General features: G+C 50.6%; 1 protein-coding gene across 1 annotated transcript in view; it reads left to right on the top strand.

Moving 5' to 3' along the window:
• The first annotated feature begins 5726 nt into the window (after nt 1–5726).
• The window catches only part of LOC142570990 (venom serine carboxypeptidase-like), a 32944-nt gene continuing 18003 nt past the window's right edge, over nt 5727–20667 (top strand). The window contains exons 1-3 of the mRNA XM_075679285.1: nt 5727–6156; nt 14976–15324; nt 19302–19559. Coding sequence (XP_075535400.1) covers nt 5815–6156; nt 14976–15324; nt 19302–19559 — 949 coding nt within the window. The 5' untranslated portion in view covers nt 5727–5814. The remainder of the gene's footprint in view (nt 6157–14975; nt 15325–19301; nt 19560–20667) is intronic.

Here is a 20667-nt window from a genome sequence, read left to right as displayed (position 1 = left end):
ATATTGAAATGTCAAAAAATTTAAAAGACAAAAAAAAGATTGAATCGTCGCGACGGCACATCACAGTCGCCGTAGGCGTCGACGTCTCTATAACGAAATTATTTTTGAACAGTTCTGATAGCTCCACGCAACAACGGTTGCTAGTGTACTGCGAAATGCTCATACGCTCATATGATGCGGCCTAAAGCTCACGACACGGTGCAAACACGCGCTCACGCCGAAAGCAAAACATTGTGCGCGGACATGCATGCATACGCGCAGTCGGTCGCTGCGAACCCGTGCGATCGATGCATTGAGGCTTCATTCTGTTATGCACCATTTGGTTATACAGACAACCTACTATAAGAACATATTTCACATAGTTTGCTCTGAGCGTTTGGCTATCTTTCACGCAAGAAGCCGGTTCGGGAGACTCCATCGCGGCGACCGCGCGCAGTGGCGTTCACTGTACGTATTCGCTAAAGAGATAGCATCTGTAAACGATTCTGTGCTTTCAGTTTGCCCAAGATTATTATATCGACAGTCAACAACTTCCCTCGTTTTGAGAATACCTACATAACTGTCCAGGAGGGCTGCCGCGAGGGGTGTTATTATTGAGCGCCGTAAGCGAAACCTACGAGGAGCGCGACCTGTGATCCCTCATACTACGCAAGGGAGGCGCTTCCGACAGATAGGGACTCCGTAACTCCTCGTCGCCAATATTAAAGCAGGGGGCGCAGGATCTCCGGGGCATCCAAGCGGTATAGCAAGGGGATCAAATCTGGAAGCAGGGCGGCCCGTGGGTTGGGGCCGCGGACGCCGAAGCATGCCAGAGGGTGTTCGCATAAAAAATTGGCTGTCCGCGATATCGGACAGCCAATCTTATACTCGCCAATAATGCGGAATAATGACACGTAGTTTTAATTAGTAAAAAACACGATTGAATAAATATAATTGCGTCGAGTCGCCAACTTTCAATGCTAAGTTCAGCACTACCGCGCCCCGCAAATTCAGCCTGCACGCCTAGGGAAAAGCGCGTAAAACACGCGCTAAGAAACTCCTTCGTAGTGCCTAGGCAGAGTCAAAAGTCCCCACATTTCCTCTCTCGCACCCGCTCTTACTCGCGCCCGGCGAAAGTGCATGGTGCGATGGGCGGAGCAACCCGAGAAAAACGAAGACGCTCTGGCTGGCTCTGGCAGCCCGCGGGTAGGCAGAAGTGGAAAATCGAAGATGCCCGGTGGCAGGATTTCCCCGCGACGAAGGGCCGCTCTTGCCGTTTGGGGAACTAAAGCGTGGGAAGAAAAGCGTAGTGCCGTGCAAGATGGGCTGTGTGGTGGCAGTGGCTGCGATATGGCACCAGATTAGCGCGCGTCGTTTGTATATAAGCAAAGCGCTGCCTGAGCGGAGGTCTGTCTGCGGCGGCTGCATTGAATCGTGCTCACGCGTCACCCAGGCACTGCCTCTCGCTATCTCCCTATTAGCGAGCAGTCGCGCCACACTTCGCTTCGTTTACTATGTCCCGCATGAGACAGGTTGTCCGCACCAGCTGCGCTACTCAGAGCGTTCTCATCCCGATATAAACCGTGTGCCTGCACAATCATAAAATATTTACAAGCGAAATGAAAACACGTATAGGGCTGCGCTCAAATTTCGCATTAGGAAGTATTGTAAACGTCGGTGTTTTCTTCACATTAAAGCGAAAGCTTTACTTGCCTCGAACTTGCGATTTCGCCGTGGCGGTGCTCCGAGGAGGCACATGACGTCACAACGCGCGCCTCGCCGCGGATATTTCCCTTTAGCTCGCTCCCTAGTCACTACTGCGCATGCGTCACTAGTAGCACCGAGCCACAGGTGTTCCGCCGCTGCGCAGCGCCGCGCTTTTCCGCCGCCGCCGTTTGGTATGACGTCACACCGCGTTCCTCGTCGTTGCGTTCGCCTCCGCTCGCTTCGCCAGCTGCGTCGCATGCTGGATAACATGTCGGAAGATTGAAAAGGAGAGCTCGCGTGCGCCGCAACCGCAGTTGGACGGCGACGATTCTGATAAGCAGGAGGAAGCATGGAGTCGACATCGGAACCAGATGAAGAGGAAACGAATCGCCCAGGAAACAGACGAACAGCGCGCCGAACGACTGGCTAAACGCCGCAACATAGCTAGACAACCAGACTAAGCTGGACTTGCAATCAAGATTAACCAAGGCTAACCATGCTATGCCTTAGCTTTCGCTACTTATAGCCGAGCTAAGCCACTGCCATTTTTTTAATTGTTTGTTTATTTCGTTTTTATTGTATTTTTTAAATTATTTTTTGCACTGGACCGCTCCGGTAACATCCTTGGTATGTCGTATATATTTGTGGGGATATCCATTGGGCGTCGTAATGTCCCAAGTAGGATGCCTCTCAAACGTTTCTCAAAGATCTGAGGCTCATTGGGAATTATTCGTGTTAGGAAACACGGCTTTTTATTCAAACTCTCGGCTATCGGTGGCGTACCGGCGTTCGACACGACAATCGAAGCATGTAAAGTTGACGCAGCAGAGTCGAAAGTGGAAGGAGTAAGGATAAGTTGAGTGGCGTCCGAAGCCGAGGGCGCGGTGATTAAGTTTACGGCAGGCTTGATACAAACCGTAGGGGCGGGAAACAAACTTGCGGGAGGAACGTGAGCACTAGCTTTCGAACTTGGTCTCGTGAAAAGTGTGCAGCGTGTGATACAAAGCATGGTGATACCAGTGGCAAACCACAAGTCACGCATCAAAGCGACAGAAAATCATTTTACATCGGAGAAGTATTAATTCAAGGTGCCAATTTCGTTATTTTGGACATTGCCCCTGCGGCCATCAATGAACCAGCGTAGCACAACGGACAGCATTTTTATTATATATATATACACACACACACACACACACACACACACACACACACACACATATATATATATATATATATATATATATATATATATATATATATATATATATATATATATATTGGGGATGCGCGACTCTCACGCACGCGTCCCTTGATATGTTGTTTTCGTGCATAGCTCCCGCCACCTGTAGTCCGGCTTCACCGCGTGGCTTTGCTACTCCGGTCGGTATGCTTGCAGGTTAATACGATATGGCGCGAGTGTTGCTCTGCTAGCGCCACCTAACGGCGGTGTTACTTGGGCGCAAAACGGAGAAGGCTCGTCCTCTTTGGCTCAGCAACGGCAAGCGGCGCGGACGTTCTGCGCGTGCGCCAATCCATGCTTCTGCGAGACCGTCTCGTGAGGCCTACTCCGGAATAGACGAACACGATCGTTCGAACGCTCCACCGTTCGTGTGACCGTACGCGCGAACGACCAGGTGTTGGTGTCCAGCATGTGGCGAACATATTCGCTCGCTATCCGGTCGCGGTGAGTCGGACTTCCGCGATTTGTCGCGCGCCCATCGGCATGTTTTGTGATAGCAACTAGGCTAGAAGGCATTAGTCTATGAAAGGCGCAATAAATGCCCTTGTGATTGTTTGCACTACTGTTGTCGTTCCTTTGTCCCAAGAGCACGGGTGAGAACCCCACAATATATATATATATATATATATATATATATATATATATATATATATATATATATATATATATATGTGTGTGTGTGTGTGTGTGTGTGTGTGTGTGTGTGTGTGTAAAATTCACCAACTACATTACGATACCATTTAATGTGAAATTTGAGCACAGCTCTTTACGCGTTTTCATTTCGCGACATATTGGCTGGCGCGGACAGTGTCTCGAGCAACACGTTGTAAACGGAGCGAAGTATGACGCAACTACCTCGCTAATTTGCACTGCAAGTTTGCACGAACAGGGAGCTCCGGACCGGAAGAAATGAGGGCAAAGTACTTGGCAATAGTATATATGTACTGGCCTCACTAAGGGCACGTAAACTATGAAAACCATGATGAATACAAGGCGCCGACTACCTACGTATGGCAGGCTCACATGTACACGTATTGCCGCTTTCCTAGCTGATTGGCTCAAGCCAGCTGTACCTTCAACTCATGTACCATTTTATCGTAAAAACAAAGCAAAGCACGCGCTTGTGACTACTGGAATGTGCATCTGTCACACGCTGTATTAAAGGGCCGTTCGCAATATCCCGAGGAGGTTATCATCTTAGCCTTCTGTAATGAATTTGTGGTTACCTTTATCGTTGAAAACAAGGAGCCAGTCTCGCATTGACCGCCTGCACCTAGGCCAGACAGCAGTCCAGGCAGCAAGTGTCGACAACAACAGAACGACAGTGAAACGCAGACTGTAAAACTTGTTCTCGAAAGGTTCAAAGGAAGTTTGAAGCTATGAAGTAATGTTATTGATCAATTGGTTGATTCCATTTATTGAAATAGATGAGACTATGGCCTCAGTGTCGGAGGGGTGAAGGAAGAAAGAGAAAAAAAATTCACCGAGGATTACGATACTCCCTAATGCGAAATTTGAACGCAGCTGTATACGTGTTTTAGTTTCGCAATATAGTGGCTGGCGCTGACAATCCCGCGTGGCACGTTACAAACGGAGCGAAGTGTGGCGCGACTGCCTCGCTAATCGGGAGATCGCGAGAGGCAGCGCGTGGGTGACGCGTGGGCACGATCCACAGCAGCTGCCGCAGGTGGACCTCCTAGACGATGTGTGTTACTCTGGCACCATCTCGTAGCCATCGTCGCCACACTACGTTTTTCTTCAAATGCTTTCGCCATACCATCCTCCGCTTTCCACCTCATGTCTTTCATCCCACCTGGCGCTCCGTGTTTGTTCTTTCATCCTTTGTTTGGACGCTCGGTTACGCCGATGCCGACGGTCGCCGCAGGAACGGGCGCCTAGGAGCTGCCCTCTAAATTCCCTCAAATTGCTTTGATGCTGAGCGGAATTGGACCCACGTGACAAGGATTCCTCAAGGGCATCAGCCCGATGCATTAGCAGGGTGCGCCACAAATGCACTATAATTATATATTATAGGTATGTACGTGTCGCTTTTCAATGAACGCCTTTTACGCCAACGCTTCAGCGAACTGCGCCATGAATGCACTGGGTATGTGCTGCCCTTCAGTGAACCTCTCGCCAACTTCAGTGACTGAGCATGTGGCCCTCAGTGTACGACAAGCGAGGGGAACAACTCTTGGTGTTCGCAGGCACCGGGGCGCCACGCTTCTTATCTCGGAGGTCACGCCTGTACTTAAGGGCCGCGCGACTAGATGGTGGAGCGCGTCCAGAAAGAATAAAGAAAGGAGCACGAGAAAAGAAGGGCCCGGTTGCCGCATGACATTTCTCGGTGTTTGCACGCTTCGACGTGCTATGCATTTCGGAGGCCGCACGCGGGCTTCGCGGCGGCGCTAGATGGCGCCGAGTCTTCTTAGACAAGTGCCAAGCAGTGCTGCAGTACACGCCTCGTACATAACCCCTTGGTAATACGTTGTGTAGATTTATCTCGAGGGCCTATAGCTGGCTCGGGCTAATTGTTGGGCATGCTAACCGTGCAAAGTCGGGAAAACAACCAATACAAGACTGCACTCAAACTTCTTTCGTCTGTATTCTCTTTCGTTGTCTTTTTTTTTTTTTTCAGAATTCGCGCAGTTAATACCAAATTGAACCTACTCTTTCTGGAGCGCTAAGCCTCTTGCGTCTGCTGTTCATAAAATTCTTCGCCACGAGTGCTACCGGAGCGACACACGCACAGGCCGCATATCGCCGCGGCTCGTACAATATCCAGCACAATACAAAACGAAAGGCACGTCCGTCACGCGAAACCAGACACGGCCGCCGATCGAGGCGGACCGCATCGCCTCCCTTGCCGCCGATCGCGCTGCGGAAGCATGAGACCAACATGCGCCGCTGGCGTTTCGGCTCTCTCGGTGCTTCGGCTAGCCGGCGCCTCGCTGCTCATCGCGCTGCTGGTGCTCGAGTGCCGGTGCGGCGAAGCTCAGCTAGACCGGCGGTTTCGTCTGCGCTCGTGGGCAGGCGTGACAAGGAAGGGCCGGGAGGAGTTGCCCCTGTACCTGACGCCGTACGTGGTACAAGGAAGGGTACGCGATGCCCGCGAACGCAGCCGCGTGGGCACCATCGACGGCTCGCCGGACATCGAGAGCTACGCGGGATTTCTGACGGTGCGCGAGCATCAATCCAACCACCTGTTCTTCTGGTTCTTCCCGGCCATTGTGAGTACCAGCGGCGCCGGCTATATAGGTCATGAAGGCCAGGTAGCCAAATGAGCGACACGCGCAGTCCATGGACTGCACATGGGCAACATGTACGTACAAAAGGCGGTCTATATAAGTTATTGTTTTTGTATGGTTTCTATTTGTAAAATGGGAAAATTTCTACAGATAGGGAAACTGGTGCGCAAGACGTCTTTAAACAGCCCCGTAAAAGTGTTTCTATCTATATTAGAGCTCTGTCGTATACGTGTAGACGTTGGGAGTGTCAGTGTTTCGCGTGGCTCGGCACAACAACGCTAGGTTGGGTAATACTTAGAAACGGCAACGGAGAGGAACGCTGCACGTACACGCTTCTTCGGCAGAACTTCCCCACAATGTTCGAGAAGCGGAGCATGCATTTCCGAACGCTATTGTTGAAAACAGCAGATCGTCTTCTCCAGTCGCGGGGGATACATCCAGATGACACACAAGTGACGTCGTAGTAATTCGGAAAGCGCTCATTGTGTCCAGGGCCTAGTATATTTTAGTATTCTGGTATCGAAGAGCTGTACTGGCCACACCGGAAATGTGATTCTCGCGGGGTAATTTGAACGATTCAGGAATAATCAGTACGCACGCTGTTGGGGTCCCACCGATGGCAACGGTTGTTGTGGTCGCACCGATGGTACGACCTGTTGGGAACTCGGCGCTGACGCCCGTTGTTGCACCTGGGTCGCAAGCCCCAAGGGTAGCGTTGGCCTGGCGGCCTGGGGTACAACTGGAAGCATCCGAAGGTCCCGGCAAAGCATGAGTCGACTGGTAACAACAAAACAACTTGTTTATTTTAACATCGCAAAGAGTTGGCGGTCAGGTTGACCGAAGTAGAGAGACGGGAGTGCACTTTACTCAACAGAACAAATCGGAGCCCTCCTTTTGCGTCCGGGGGCAGCTGTTTTTATACTCTCGCAGTTGAGGGCAAGAAGGAACCCCTCAATAGACGAGCACGTGATTGTACAATGAGATAAGGTGACGCATACTGTCATGGCGCCGCCGGTCGGGCACAAAGAGGAGAAGGTAACTCCTACTGTCGTATCGCCTCCGGTCGGGCACAATGGCTGGGAGGAGAAGGTAACTCCTACTGTCGTATCGCCTCCGGTCGGGCACAATGGCTGGGAGGAGAAGGTGACCCCTGCTGTCGTATCGCCGCCGGTCGGGCACAATGGCACGTACACTCACACACGCACATGAAGACACGTGGCATCGGAACATGCCTGGACGCGCTTGGCGGGGAGCGTAGCGGCGACGCCGAACGGGCCAAAATGTCTGCCGCTTTGTTGCAGTCGCGCCGGCTAAACCGCGCGTCGTAGGCGAAACGTAACAGACCGCCCCGCCGGGGGAAGGAGATCCCGATGGACAGGGGACTGCATCCGCTGTCCGGAGGGATGTCGCTCGATGATGCTCATAACCGAAGTCGGGCGTCCCTCGACGTTTCTTGAGCGCAGCGCACAGAGAAGGCCTCGTTCTCTCGTTCAGGTTCGCACAGGACACTGCAAAGTGACTTCGGGAGAGTTCACATTCTTGTTCTCGTTCCCGGCAAGCGTTAGAACTACGCTGAAACTCAACCGCTCAGTCAGCAAGCACGGCACAACCCTCACTAAGCCCTGCCAGGCTCTTTCCCCTTTTATACCACTGCCTAGTTCCTTACAGTAGTCTAGCATCACTCAGAACGCGTCCACAAATTGGAAAATTGCACTAGAAAGCATATCATCACTTTGAAACACTAAACAAAAGCAATATGTTAAAAAATCCTGCCTCAGGACGAAAAACATCAGTAACAAACAATTTTGAGGCTGATTCCTACGTTAGGGGCTTCGACTTAAGCCATCGGCGTTACCGTTGAGACTCCCCTTTTTGTAACGCACCTCAAAGGAATATTGTTGCAAAGCGAGGCTCCAGCGCAGGAGGCGGCCATTTTTGGGAGAGATGGTCTGCAGCCATTGGAGAGGGCAGTGATCCGTCTCAATGATAAACCTCGAGCCGGCTAGATAGCATGACAATTTCTGAACGGCCCACACGAGACATGCACACTCTTTCTCGGTGGCACTATACGCCTGCTCACGACTGGTCAGCTTACGACTAGCATACAGGACGGGGTGTTCTACTTCTCCATTTTCCCGTTGGCACAGTACAACGCCCATGCCTCGCTCACTAGCATCGCACTGAACAACGAACCCTTTTGTATAGTCTGGCGATCGTAGCACAGGCTGGCTTGTTAGGGCACTCTTTAGGGCGCTAAAAGCTCTTTCCTTTGTCTTGTCCCAGACGACTGTTTGAGGCTCTGTTTTTCTTAGAGCATCCGTCAGGGGAGCCGCGATATCAGAGTACCTGGGGATGTACCTCTGATAGTAGCCGGCGACACCTAAGAACGACCGAATATCGGTCTTCGTGCGCGGTTGCGGGAAGTCTCGCACAGCGGCCACCTTTATTTCAGAGGGGCGGCGACGACCCTGACCAATCACGTGACCGAGGTAGACAACCTCTGCCTGTGCTAACTGGCACTTAGGAGCCTTTACTGTCAAGCCCGCTTCGCGCAGGCGGGTTAGCACTGCCCGCAAGTGTGCCATATGCTCAGACCAGGATGCGGAGAATATCGCTACGTCGTCTAGATACGGTAAAGCGAATTCTTGCTGTCCCCGCAACACTTTATCCATGAGGCTTGAAAAACAGTATGGCGCGTTCTTCAAACCAAAACTCAACACTTTAGGACGGAATGTTCCCATTGGTGAAATGAACGCCGCATACCTACTAGCCTCTTCTGTAAGTGGAACCTGCCAATAACCCCTGACAAGATCTAGGGTGGAAATAAACTGAGCGCTACTAACTTTCTCAAGGCGCTCCTCGATGTTAGGGATCGGATAAATTTGATCCTTAGTGATGGAATTAAGCCTGCGGTAGTCGACGCAAGGACGAGGTTCCTTGCCCGGTACCTCAACTAAAATCAAAGGGGAGGTATAATCACTCTCACCTGCCTCAATAACACCGAGCTGTAGCATTTTCTTTACCTCAGCCTCCATAATATCGCTCTGGCGGGGTGACACCCGATACGCCTTGGATCGTACTGGCTCTGTGGAGGCAAGTTCTATATCATGAGTAAGTACAGAAGTCCTACCAGGCCTCTCAGAGAACAGACCTTGAAACTCTTGTAATAGCTGGTGTAGTTCGGTTTTCTGCTCGGGCGACAGCGGTGCTTTACTGATAAGGTCACTAATGACTTGACCGGTGTCTTCCCTGTTCGTCACTGAGCCTAGTCCTGGAAGCTCGACCGGAAGCTCTTCAGGAACGTTTACCATCATGCACACCACTGCTTCCCTTTGTCTATAAGGTTTGAGCAGATTACAGTGGTAAACTTGCTGTGCTTTCCGCTTTCCTGGCAGACTTACCACGTAGTTAACGTCCGACAGTATCTGAACAATTCGTGCTGGGCCCTCCCACTGCACGTCTAGTTTGTTGTTTAGCGATGTGCGCAATATCATGACCTCATCGCCCACCTCAAAACGACGGGCCCTGGCGGTCCGATCATAATAAACCTTGGCCCTCTGCTGGGCCTTTGCCATTGCTTCACCTGACAACTCCTGTGCCCTTCTTAAGCGTTCGAGGAGCTTAAGCACGTACTCCACCACGACTGGGTCGTCGCCCCTGCCTTCCCACGATTCTCGAAGCATGCGAAGCGGAGACCGAAGCGAGCGACCGTACACCAGCTCAGCTGGCGAAAACCCCGTAGCCGCATGCGGCGCGGTCCGTAAAGCAAACATCACCCCAGGCAGACACAGCTCCCAGTCAGTTTGATGTTCAAAACACAATGCTCTCAACACGCGCTTCATGACGGAGTGGAGCTTCTCAACGGAATTCGACTGTGGGTGGTACACTGAGCTGTGTAACAGCTTTACCCCACACCTTTCGAGAAAAGTTGTCGTCAAAGCGCTAGTAAACACTGTGCCCTGATCTGATTGGATTTCCGCAGGAAAACCAACTCGCGCAAATATGGACAGTAGTGCATTGACTATCTCAACTGAGCTGAGTTCTTTAAGCGGCACTGCTTCAGGGAACTTTGTCGCTGGGCAGATCACAGTCAAAATGTGTCTGTACCCCGTGGCTGTTACCGGCAGAGATCCCACTGTATCAATAACGAGCCGTCTAAAAGGCTCCGTAATGATAGGTACCAATTTCAACGGCGCCCTTGATTTGTCCCCTGGTTTGCCCACCCGCTGACAAGTGTCACATGTCCTCACGAAATGGTCTGCGTCCCGAAAACACCCTGGCCAATAGTACTCTTGCAAGAGACGGTCCTTAGTTTTCTTAACTCCTAGGTGTCCGGACCACGAACCCCCATGCGACAAGCGCAACAGATCCTGACGATAGCATTGAGGAACGATCAGCTGATCGAACTCCACTCCTCTGCGGTCTAGATACTTCCGGTACAGGACTCCACCTCTTTCCACAAAACGCGCATTTTTCCTGGCGATACCTTCCTTGACATTGCAGCGTATGTTTTCTAGGCTACCATCCTTCTTTTGCTCGGCTATCAAAGCCGACCGGCTGACTTTTAGCAACCTATTAAGTCCGTCTGACGTAGGCGCGATGAGCAAATCTGCAGATAGCTCTTCTAACTTTCCCTTATCGGGCATTTCCTCTCCAGTATCTGGCGCCTTCAACGCTACAGGCTCAATTTTATTCAGTTCGTCAGCTTGCTGCACCTCTGAACCTTTTTGATTGTTTGATAACGTCGGCCCCGCAACTACCGCCTTTGCAGCGAGCTCCCGAACCTTCGATCTGGTTAAGGCCTGAACGCTAGCCTCACCAAACAAAAGCCCCTTCTCGCGCAGGAGGTGATCGGACCTGTTTGAAAATAGGTACGGGTACTGGGGGGGCAGCATAGAAGACACTGCGGCCTCCGTCTCAAGCGCTCCGAAAGGTCCTTCAATAAGCACTTTTGCTACCGGCAGACACACGCTATGAGCTTCCACGGCTTGCTTGATCCATGCGCACTCGCCCGTGAACATATGGGGTTCTACGTAAGACGGGTGAACTACATCCATCGTAGCTGCGGAATCGCGAAGCACTCGGCACTCTTTCCCGTTCACGAGGAGGTCTCGCATGTAAGGCTCGAGAAGCTTCATGTTCTCGTCAGTGCTGCATAATGAAAAAAACACAACTTTTGGTGTTGTTTCCGGACACGGCGCCGAAAAGTGACCCGGCTTCTGGCACGTATAACACACACGCGCTTGCCTCATCTCGAACCGCTTTCTGCGTTCGGCTTCGGCTGCCGCCGTCTCTTTACGTTTGGTCGGACTGCTTTCACTCGCATCCTCACTACGCGTGTTCCCCTTTGCTCTCATGGGTGTGAACTTCGGCCTCTCAAACTTCGATCCAAATTCACCCTTTTGACCGTCCTTAGCTCCGCGAGCCCGACGCGTCACAAACTCCTCGGCTAGCTCAGCGGCTTTAGCCACCGTACAAACGTCTGGCCTATCCAAGACCCAGTACCGCACGTTCTCCGGTAACCGACTATAAAACTGTTCTAGCCCGAGACACTGCAGAACTTTCTCGTGGTCACCAAACGCTTTCTCTTCTTTGAGCCACTCCTGCATGTTTGACATAAGCCTGTACGCAAACTCTGTATATGACTCACTTTTGCCTTTCTCATTTTCCCGAAACTTCCGACGGAACGCCTCTGCTGACAGTCTGTACTTTTTTAGCAGACTCGATTTCACTTTGTCGAAATCCTCTGCCTCCTCTCTATTCAAGCGAGCGACTACGTCGGCCGCCTCGCCGGGTAACAAAGTGAGCAAGCGCTGTGGCCACGTTTCCCGAGAGAACCCCTGCTTCTCGCACGTTCGCTCAAAGTTAACCAGGAACAAACCAATGTCCTCTCCAAGCTTAAACGGCCGCATCAGGTCAGTCATTTTGAACAATACGCGTTCTCCTGCACCGTGTGCCTGACTTCCATTACGAGCGCGTTCCATCTCTACCTCGAGACGCTTCATTTCCAAAGCGTGGTCGCGCTCTTCTTTTTCTTTCTGCTCTTTAAGTTCGCGCTCCTGTTTCTCTTTTTGCTCTTTAAGTTCGCGCTCCTGTTTCTCTTTTTGCTCTTTAAGTTCGCGCTCCTGTCTTTTTGACCTCTCCTCAATAGTCTCAAGGCATTCCGACAGCTCGTCATCCTCAGCCTCTAACTCAAGAATAGCCTTTAGCAGTTCTGGTTTTCTGAGTTTGTCCGAGACATCCAGACCCAACTCTCTTGCAAGCTCCAACAATTTCGGTTTGCGCAACGACTTCAAATCCATGGCTGCTCTGAATGCTGCTTTCTCTACTGCTTACTATTGTCTTGCCGCAAACTAACCCGGCAGCAACGACAACCACAATTACCAGCTCTGTTTCTGACACTAACAAAAGCCTGGCAAAGCTCAGAAGAAGAAAGTCCCGCACTCACCAAACCTCGCAGCCAAGAGTTCAGCGCAGTCGTTCCGCTGCAGGCAACCAGTCATCACACAGGGCTCGTTGCACTGCTCCCGGATCGTCGTTGAGCTGCTCAGCATACAGTCAACTGCATCTCTTCGCTGCTGGCCTCCGTTGTCGCGATCTCACCGCTGGCAGACAGTTGTTGGGGTCCCACCGATGGCAACGGTTGTTGTGGTCGCACCGATGGTACGACCTGTTGGGAACTCGGCGCTGACGCCCGTTGTTGCACCTGGGTCGCAAGCCCCAAGGGTAGCGTTGGCCTGGCGGCCTGGGGTACAACTGGAAGCATCCGAAGGTCCCGGCAAAGCATGAGTCGACTGGTAACAACAAAACAACTTGTTTATTTTAACATCGCAAAGAGTTGGCGGTCAGGTTGACCGAAGTAGAGAGACGGGAGTGCACTTTACTCAACAGAAGAAATCGGAGCCCTCCTTTTGCGTCCGGGGGCAGCTGTTTTTATACTCTCGCAGTTGAGGGCAAGAAGGAACCCCTCAATAGACGAGCACGTGATTGTACAATGAGATAAGGTGACGCATACTGTCGTGGCGCCGCCGGTCGGGCACAAAGAGGAGAAGGTAACTCCTACTGTCGTATCGCCTCCGGTCGGGCACAATGGCTGGGAGGAGAAGGTAACTCCTACTGTCGTATCGCCTCCGGTCGGGCACAATGGCTGGGAGGAGAAGGTGACCCCTGCTGTCGTATCGCCGCCGGTCGGGCACAATGGCACATACACTCACACACGCACATGAAGACACGTGGCATCGGAACATGCCTGGACGCGCTTGGCGGGGAGCGTAGCGGCGACGCCGAACGGGCCAAAATGTCTGCCGCTTTGTTGCAGTCGCGCCGGCTAAACCGCGCGTCGTAGGCGAAACGTAACAACGCGCAGAGAAACCGCGAATGAATGTCATAATATGCATACTGCGAATGGTTGATTATAGTTTCCGCTTGTTGGGACATGGTCAGCTAGGAGTGAATAACCATAGTGTCCATCACGCATATATACAAGGATGACGCGCTTCGCGCTTTTTGCTAAGCGGAGGGCAACGCTTGCGCATCTAAGAAGATATGTAATATGTGCTCATTTACATTATCAGAAATCAAATTACGGGGCTTTACGTGCCAATACCACGATCTGATTATGAGGCACGCCGTTGTGGGGGAATACCGAATAATTTGGACCATCATGAATGGGTTCTTTAATGTGCACCTATATAATTCTAAGTACACGGGGGTTTTCGCACTCTACCCCCCATCGAAATGCGGTCGCTGTGGCCGGGATTAATTTTCATTAGCGTGTGTGCAAAAGTGCGGCTGCAAAAGAACTCTGCATGGTACGTTTGCCCACATCTTAATTCTTGAAGTTTGATTAATGGAGTTTTATTTCGCCAAGCGACACAGTCGCTCGCTATGAGGGTCGCCATATATGTAGGGTACTTTGGAATAATTCTGACCATGAACCTGTAGGGTTCTCCTGCACCGAAGGCACGTTACGTTAGCGTTTTTGCATTTCAGCCTAATAGGTTTTAAAAAAAGGTACATTGGGGTTAACGTCCCGAAACTGCACAACGGGTTATGTCTTATAAAGGACGCCGTAGGGTGGTGGGCTCTGGAATAATTTCGACCATGCACGTGTGGTTCTTCAACAAACACCCAAAGTATGGCATGCTATCGTTTCTGCATTCCGCCTCCGTCGGAATGCGGCCGCCGCGCCCGGGAATCGAACCCGCGACCTCGTGCCAGCAGCAGAACGCCATAGAACTCCGCGACGGATCTGAATTATCGAAGAATGTCGGGACTTAAACGGAGAGGGCTGGGTGCGGGGGTGTTGCACTAGTTTACTTGGGGAAACACTAATAGTTCTATACTCCGTTCTGTCTGCCTTTGATAGGGCGCGTTGCAGACAGAGAGCACTAAGAAAAAAAGACGCATTCAGCAAGCTTGGAAGCCTATAGTGTGAAGAATTAAGTGGATCCGGCAATAGTGATTGATCTATATATACGGAGCAGCCATTAAACGGGGCTGAGCCTGCGAGCCCAACTCTCAATTCTGAATCATTCCATATGATGGGTATACTTCAGGAGCTTGTTTTTCGAGTCATCAGGTACGCGAGGGAGGTGACCCGTAAAGGGTACCCAAGCGGAACTATAGAGCGCTGTCCATTCACCTGGGTCACGTAGGTGGACAGCTGGATGTGTAGTGGAGTCCGGTCATCTGGATATAGCAGTGTTTATTTCCTCCCTGCGCACCACAGTAGCGCACGCGCGCTTGTTTACGGACAAGTACAATGCTTACCAGCCATAGCGCGTCCATTCTCTGTGCAGAAGAAGCATTCGGGCAGCGCGGCTCCGCTGGTGCTGTGGCTTCAGGGCGGACCAGGCGCGCCCTCCATGATGGGGGCGCTGGTAGAGCACGGACCCCTGCGCGCCGTCGCCGACGGCACGGCCACCTTCCGGGCGCACACGTGGGCCCAGGAGGCGTCGGTAGTGTACGTGGACCAGCCCGTGGGCACGGGCTTCAGCCACTCGCACGACGGCGTCGACGAGCACTGGTACTGCGCCAACGCCTCGGACGCGGCCGCCGACCTCTACGAGTTCATGGGCCAGTTCTGCGTCATCTTTGCTGCCGAGTGCCACCACGCGGACTTCTTCATCGCCGCCGAGAGTTACGCAGGCACGATAAGACAATGCGATAACAGGACGCGCTGGTCAGCGCGTACCTCAATCCTCGATTCGTCTGATATACGTTAAATCTTCAGAAGGCGGTACGAGCAATACCATAGCGCAGAGCGAAGACAGGACCCAGGAAGGACGTAACGGCCGCGTCTTCTTGCGTCCTGTCCCGCAGTTCGCCCTACTGTATCTATAGTGCAGACCGCAAGCAACTCGAAGAGCAACAGGGCTTTCGCGTGTTGGCATAGACGCGCTATCTCGTTGTACTTTTCCACAGCGCCACTGCAGAGGTTAATTTATTTATTTATATACCGTCAACCAAAATCAAACGGTGGGGTTTAACGTCCCAAAGTCAAACACGGGCCCCCAGAGACACCGCAGTGGGGGCGCGCCGGATTTATTTCGACCACCTGGCCCGTGTTCTTTAACAGGATGAACCAGAATTTAAGCTTATCGGACTGTCTGGTTCGACAATAGGAATGGTAAAGCAGAGAGACAGACATGCATGAAAAGGAAGACACTGTGTGTACGTGTCTTACGCCTTCCTATCGTCCCTGTCTTTCGTGTTAATTTACCATTCCTAAGTACACGAGCGTTTGCGCATTCCGCTCCCCCTTCGGAATGCGGCCGTCGTGAGTCGAACCAGCTATGTCGTGCTCAGCAGCCAAGTGCCATAGTCATTAGTGAACCACTGCCGCAGGTTTGTTTATATGATATACTGCAGGCCCAACACAAGGTCCAATCAGGAAGAGCAAAATGGACAAATGACAAAAAATAAATGATAGATAGATAGATAGATAGATAGATAGATAGATAGATAGATAGATAGATAGATAGATAGATAGATAGATAGATAGATAGATAGATAGATAGATAGATAGATAGATAGATAGATAGATAGATAGATAGTACAATTTTTATAAAGAGCCCCAAGTAACACGACTGAAATAATGTGTTGTGTATTTCAACGTCGTTCGTGCTTTGTGCGCTGCGACTAGTTTCGCAAATAACATGTGAAGTAGTGAATAAAACAGTAAAAGCTAAATCTAAAAGCTTATCGTACATCATTAAATGAAACCAGAGATGGCGTTTACTGCATGGAAAAAATACCACGCTAAGGCATTTCGTGCAAGTGAATAAACAAAAGAAATCAAGAGACGTGAAAGAAAAAAGGCGGAACGCATGGAACGGCAGTGGCGAGAAATAAATTGTGCAGATTCTTGGCCAATCCCCCAGGGTGTGTACGAGCCATATTTTATGGACATCATCATCATCGCCTACGTACTGTGGAAATCGACGTTATGCGAATCATTCTGCAAGCACCTGGCTGTATCTAGCATTGTTTGGGGTACCCGCAAAGGCGATACCAGGCGCACCAACGCGCTTGTGTAAATTGAGTAGCTGCGTGAGTCGTGAGCGTGCGGCACTTGCTTGTGACGACAGCAGCACGACCACATTAAAGACTGTCGTATGGCGGCAACGGCATGATTTCCAAGCCGGCCGTTCGACGCGAGCTTACGTAGCAGTTGTTGGTTTCCACATGGGTAGTGGACGAGCGTAAGCGAGAGAAACACAGGTTGCGAGGTCATCGGCGACTACACAGTATGCAATCGTACGTATCTATATGGCTATATGTCATGGGGAGCATTTAAAACGGCGATTACGTGTGTACTCCTGAGAAGAAATGTTAAAGCACGATTAATTTAGGCGACCACGAAGTCAGCATAACGCCGGACAATTTCTACCTAGCGCACCACGAGGAATTGGATAACGTATCGATGAAAGTGGGCCGGTCCCGGAGATAGAGCGCGAGCTGTCGCACGCATGGAAAGACGAGCAAATGGAACGAGGCGGAAGCGTCGATCGCTTCAAATTTAGAGCCAGTTCGTAGAGACTGCAGGTGTCCCGAATGCACCTTTTTGTTGTGATTGTGCTGTTCAATGTGGCAACAAAAAAGAAAAAAAAAGGGAGAGAGAAACGATCGTGGCCTGATGGTTAGAGCACCGGGCTGCTGTGCTCGATGGCATAGGTTTGGCTCCGTCGTCGGTCACACACTTTTCGTTTTTATTCACCATTATAGGCCTTCGAGCCATCCCTTAATAAATACATTTTGTCATCATCATTAAATCGAGGCTAGACAGGAACCTACCCACGCACCTACCTACCTATTTACGTAGCTACCGCAAAGTGCCAAGAATGAGGCATAGAATGCTTCGCAATAATAATAATAATAATAATAATAATAATAATAATAATAATAATAATAATAATAATAATAATAATAATAATAATAATAATAATAATAATAATAATAATAATAAACAATACAGCGCAAAAGAAGGGCGCGCAGTGTTTCCCTAATCCCAGAGTGATGGTTGTGTGCAATCACACGCCGCAGTGGCTGCTACGGCGCTGCGCTCTTAAACACGAGGTCGCGGGTGCGAGTTTCCCGACCGCGACGGCCGCATTCCCGTGGAGGCGGAATGCAAGATCACTCGTGCACCGTACATTGGGTGCACTTTAACGAACCTCACGTGGTCAAAATTAATCATGGAGTCCCCGACCCACTACGGCGTGCCCCATAGCCATACCGCGGCTTTGCACGTGCGTAAAACGCCGGAAGTCATTATTATTTCTCTCTCTCTCTCTCTCTCTTGTGTGTGTGTGTGTGTATACAATCCTGACGGTTGTAACGACGTCTGTACGTATCCCCATCCGAAACGGGCGGCGCGTTTCCCAGCTTTGAAGGAACCCTGATAAGAAATTTTCCTTCACATGTTCGTGTACGACATGCACATTTCTTCTTGCCACGCCGTTGACTGAATTAAATAACATCTATCCGCATGGCGCTTTCTCTCTCTCTCTCTCTCTCTCTCTCTCTCTCTCTCTCTCTCTCTCTCTCTCTCTCTCTCTCTCTCTCATCACCGCGGAAGCCCAATATTCAGAAGAAGCCAACTTCCAGAGCAGTTTAGCCATAGTATATCACAGTGAATGTTCGATGCGCCATGAGTCATCGGCCTGCACGTTTGATGCAGTCGTTCTTTTACTCATCGTCGCGCGTTGTTACAACCGTGTAAGTTGATTGCTTCGATTTACGGAAAAATTAGATATACCCATAGATCCGGATTCGCCTGTGGCCGGCAGGCCCGCGCAGCGGTCCCCAGGTACTTCCTGCCGGTCGCTGCATGGGAGACGACCGCTGCGCGCTGACACGCGTCCTGTGGGACCTTTAATAAAGTTTATCCAATCCAATTCGGCGAGGATTACGGATGGTAGTAGCCTGCCGGCGTTTACGGTTATCATGAGCTGACGTTTTGAAACATGGTCCTAGTCTATTGTTTAATGAGCAGGGACGGGCATATATTCCAAATTTCCAAATTTCGAATATGAATCGAATAGTTCTTGCTGTTAGATTCGTATTCGAAAGAACTATTCGATTCGAGTTTCAAGGTTATTTGTTTTGTGCATAGTTGAAAATACATTCTTGACGTCACAGAAGGAGATCCGAGAGCACAGGCTGCATTCGATTCGAAAATTCCCTATTAAAAATAGTCGAATATGCTTTTCCTGCAGGAATATAAGGGATTACAACACTCACTGGAACCTCGAGGGAGAGAGTGATGAAGTGAGGGCGGTTCCGAATGATTACGCTGCAGAAGGAGCAGCGGCTGTTGTGCGGAGGCATTTTGCAGTTCCCTAGCGAATAGCACTCTGCAGGTGACTGCCAGATAACAATACAGTTGTTTCTCACTTATATGCTTCTTTCCTTCCCTCTTTCTTTCTTTCTTTGTTTCTTTCATTCTTATATTTCTGCCTGACGTACTGCACACAAACGTTACATTTCCCGTCGCTTAACTAGAAAACATTAGATATCCTATTCAATATTCCATTCCATATTCGAAGGCTACTTCTCTCGAATATTCGTGTACGACTCGATTCGGAAATAGTATAACGCACGAGCTTTTCTGTCCGCTGCAGCCAAGTTCGCGCTCGCACTGGCGACCATGATGAACATGATGCGGGACGAAGACTCCCTGCCGCGGCTCAAGGGCCTCGTCCTGGCCAGCCCGTTCGTGGACCCGGAGAACCAGCTGGACAACAGCGAGCTGCTGCACCAGACCGGGTTTCTGACGGACGCCCAGGCGGCGCTGCTCTGGGAGCAGTACAACCGGGTGGGGCGCCTCATCCGCCGCGGGAACTACACGGCCGCCAAGGACCTCCTGGAGGACATCATAGGTGCGCCGCCTGCGTTCGGGCAAGCTCACGCAACGGGTCCGTTGGAACCGAGTATATACATTAGCGCAAGAGACGAGGGCGAAGACAGACGGCGCCACCAGCGCTTGCTCGCAGATGAAGTTTTGTTCTTGAAAACACGTATTAAAAGGAGGTAATGGGAGACTAAAGAGAAACACTAAATCAGCTTAGACTGATAAAATATTCTATCAAAACTCTTCAGTTCAGTTGGTTTCACGTTAATGGATTGATTACTAGAAGAGAAAATGAAGGTCAAAGTTCCACATATTAAAAAAAAAAGAAACTTCGTGCCGAAACCGCTGCGCTGTAACGTCAGTGTGACGTCACGGATTTCAATTTATAGTCTCGTATTCGGGCGGCGTTTATAGTCGTTCATATGTAGATAGCCCGGGGATCGCTAAGAGGTGTGTAGAGGGGAAGCAGTCCACTGAGTAATGTACATCCTAACTATCTCACTCGAGGAAAGGCCGTGTTTTGGATTTTGGATCGCTCACTACAAGGCATACAAGTTTACGTGAACGCTGATTGGCTAAGTCAGCGGCCAGAATGCCCGTCACTCAATGTGAGGCTTCGCACCGAATGCCAAGCAGTACGTAAATATGACATCAGCCTAGCGTCATTCACTTGCGCGCCACGTCATGCTGTCGTGCTGATAACGGGCATGCCATTCGTCACTTGGAAGTACCGGGCTCGCAGCGTTAAATAAAGGAAATGCGGACAAGACAGATGACGATTATCGCTGCGTGGCAAGATAAGATCCAAAGGGTGTAATTTTGCTTAACCTTAAAAACAGTTGCACCCTTTGGGGTGTGTATTTGCCACACAGCGATATAATCGTAATCTGCCTTGCTTGCATTTCTTTTCTTGAAAATGCTGAGCTCGCTACTTTCATGTCGAGAATGCTCTGTCATACTGATAACGGGCATGCCGTTCGTCTCTTGGAACTAACGGACTCGCGGCGTTAAATAAAGGAAATGCGGATCCCGCATTTCCAAACCGTACACAAAGGCTTATGGTGCCGTGATTAAAGAACTTTAGCTGCTCTGCCACCTTTCTGCCGTCTGAATATTTAGGCATCGTGGATTGCAGT

Source organism: Dermacentor variabilis, chromosome 2, assembly GCF_050947875.1.
Source record: "Dermacentor variabilis isolate Ectoservices chromosome 2, ASM5094787v1, whole genome shotgun sequence".
Classification (NCBI taxonomy): domain Eukaryota; kingdom Metazoa; phylum Arthropoda; class Arachnida; order Ixodida; family Ixodidae; genus Dermacentor; species Dermacentor variabilis.
The sequence above is the reverse complement of the archived record's forward strand: the minus strand, read 5'-3'. Positions and strand labels throughout refer to the sequence as shown.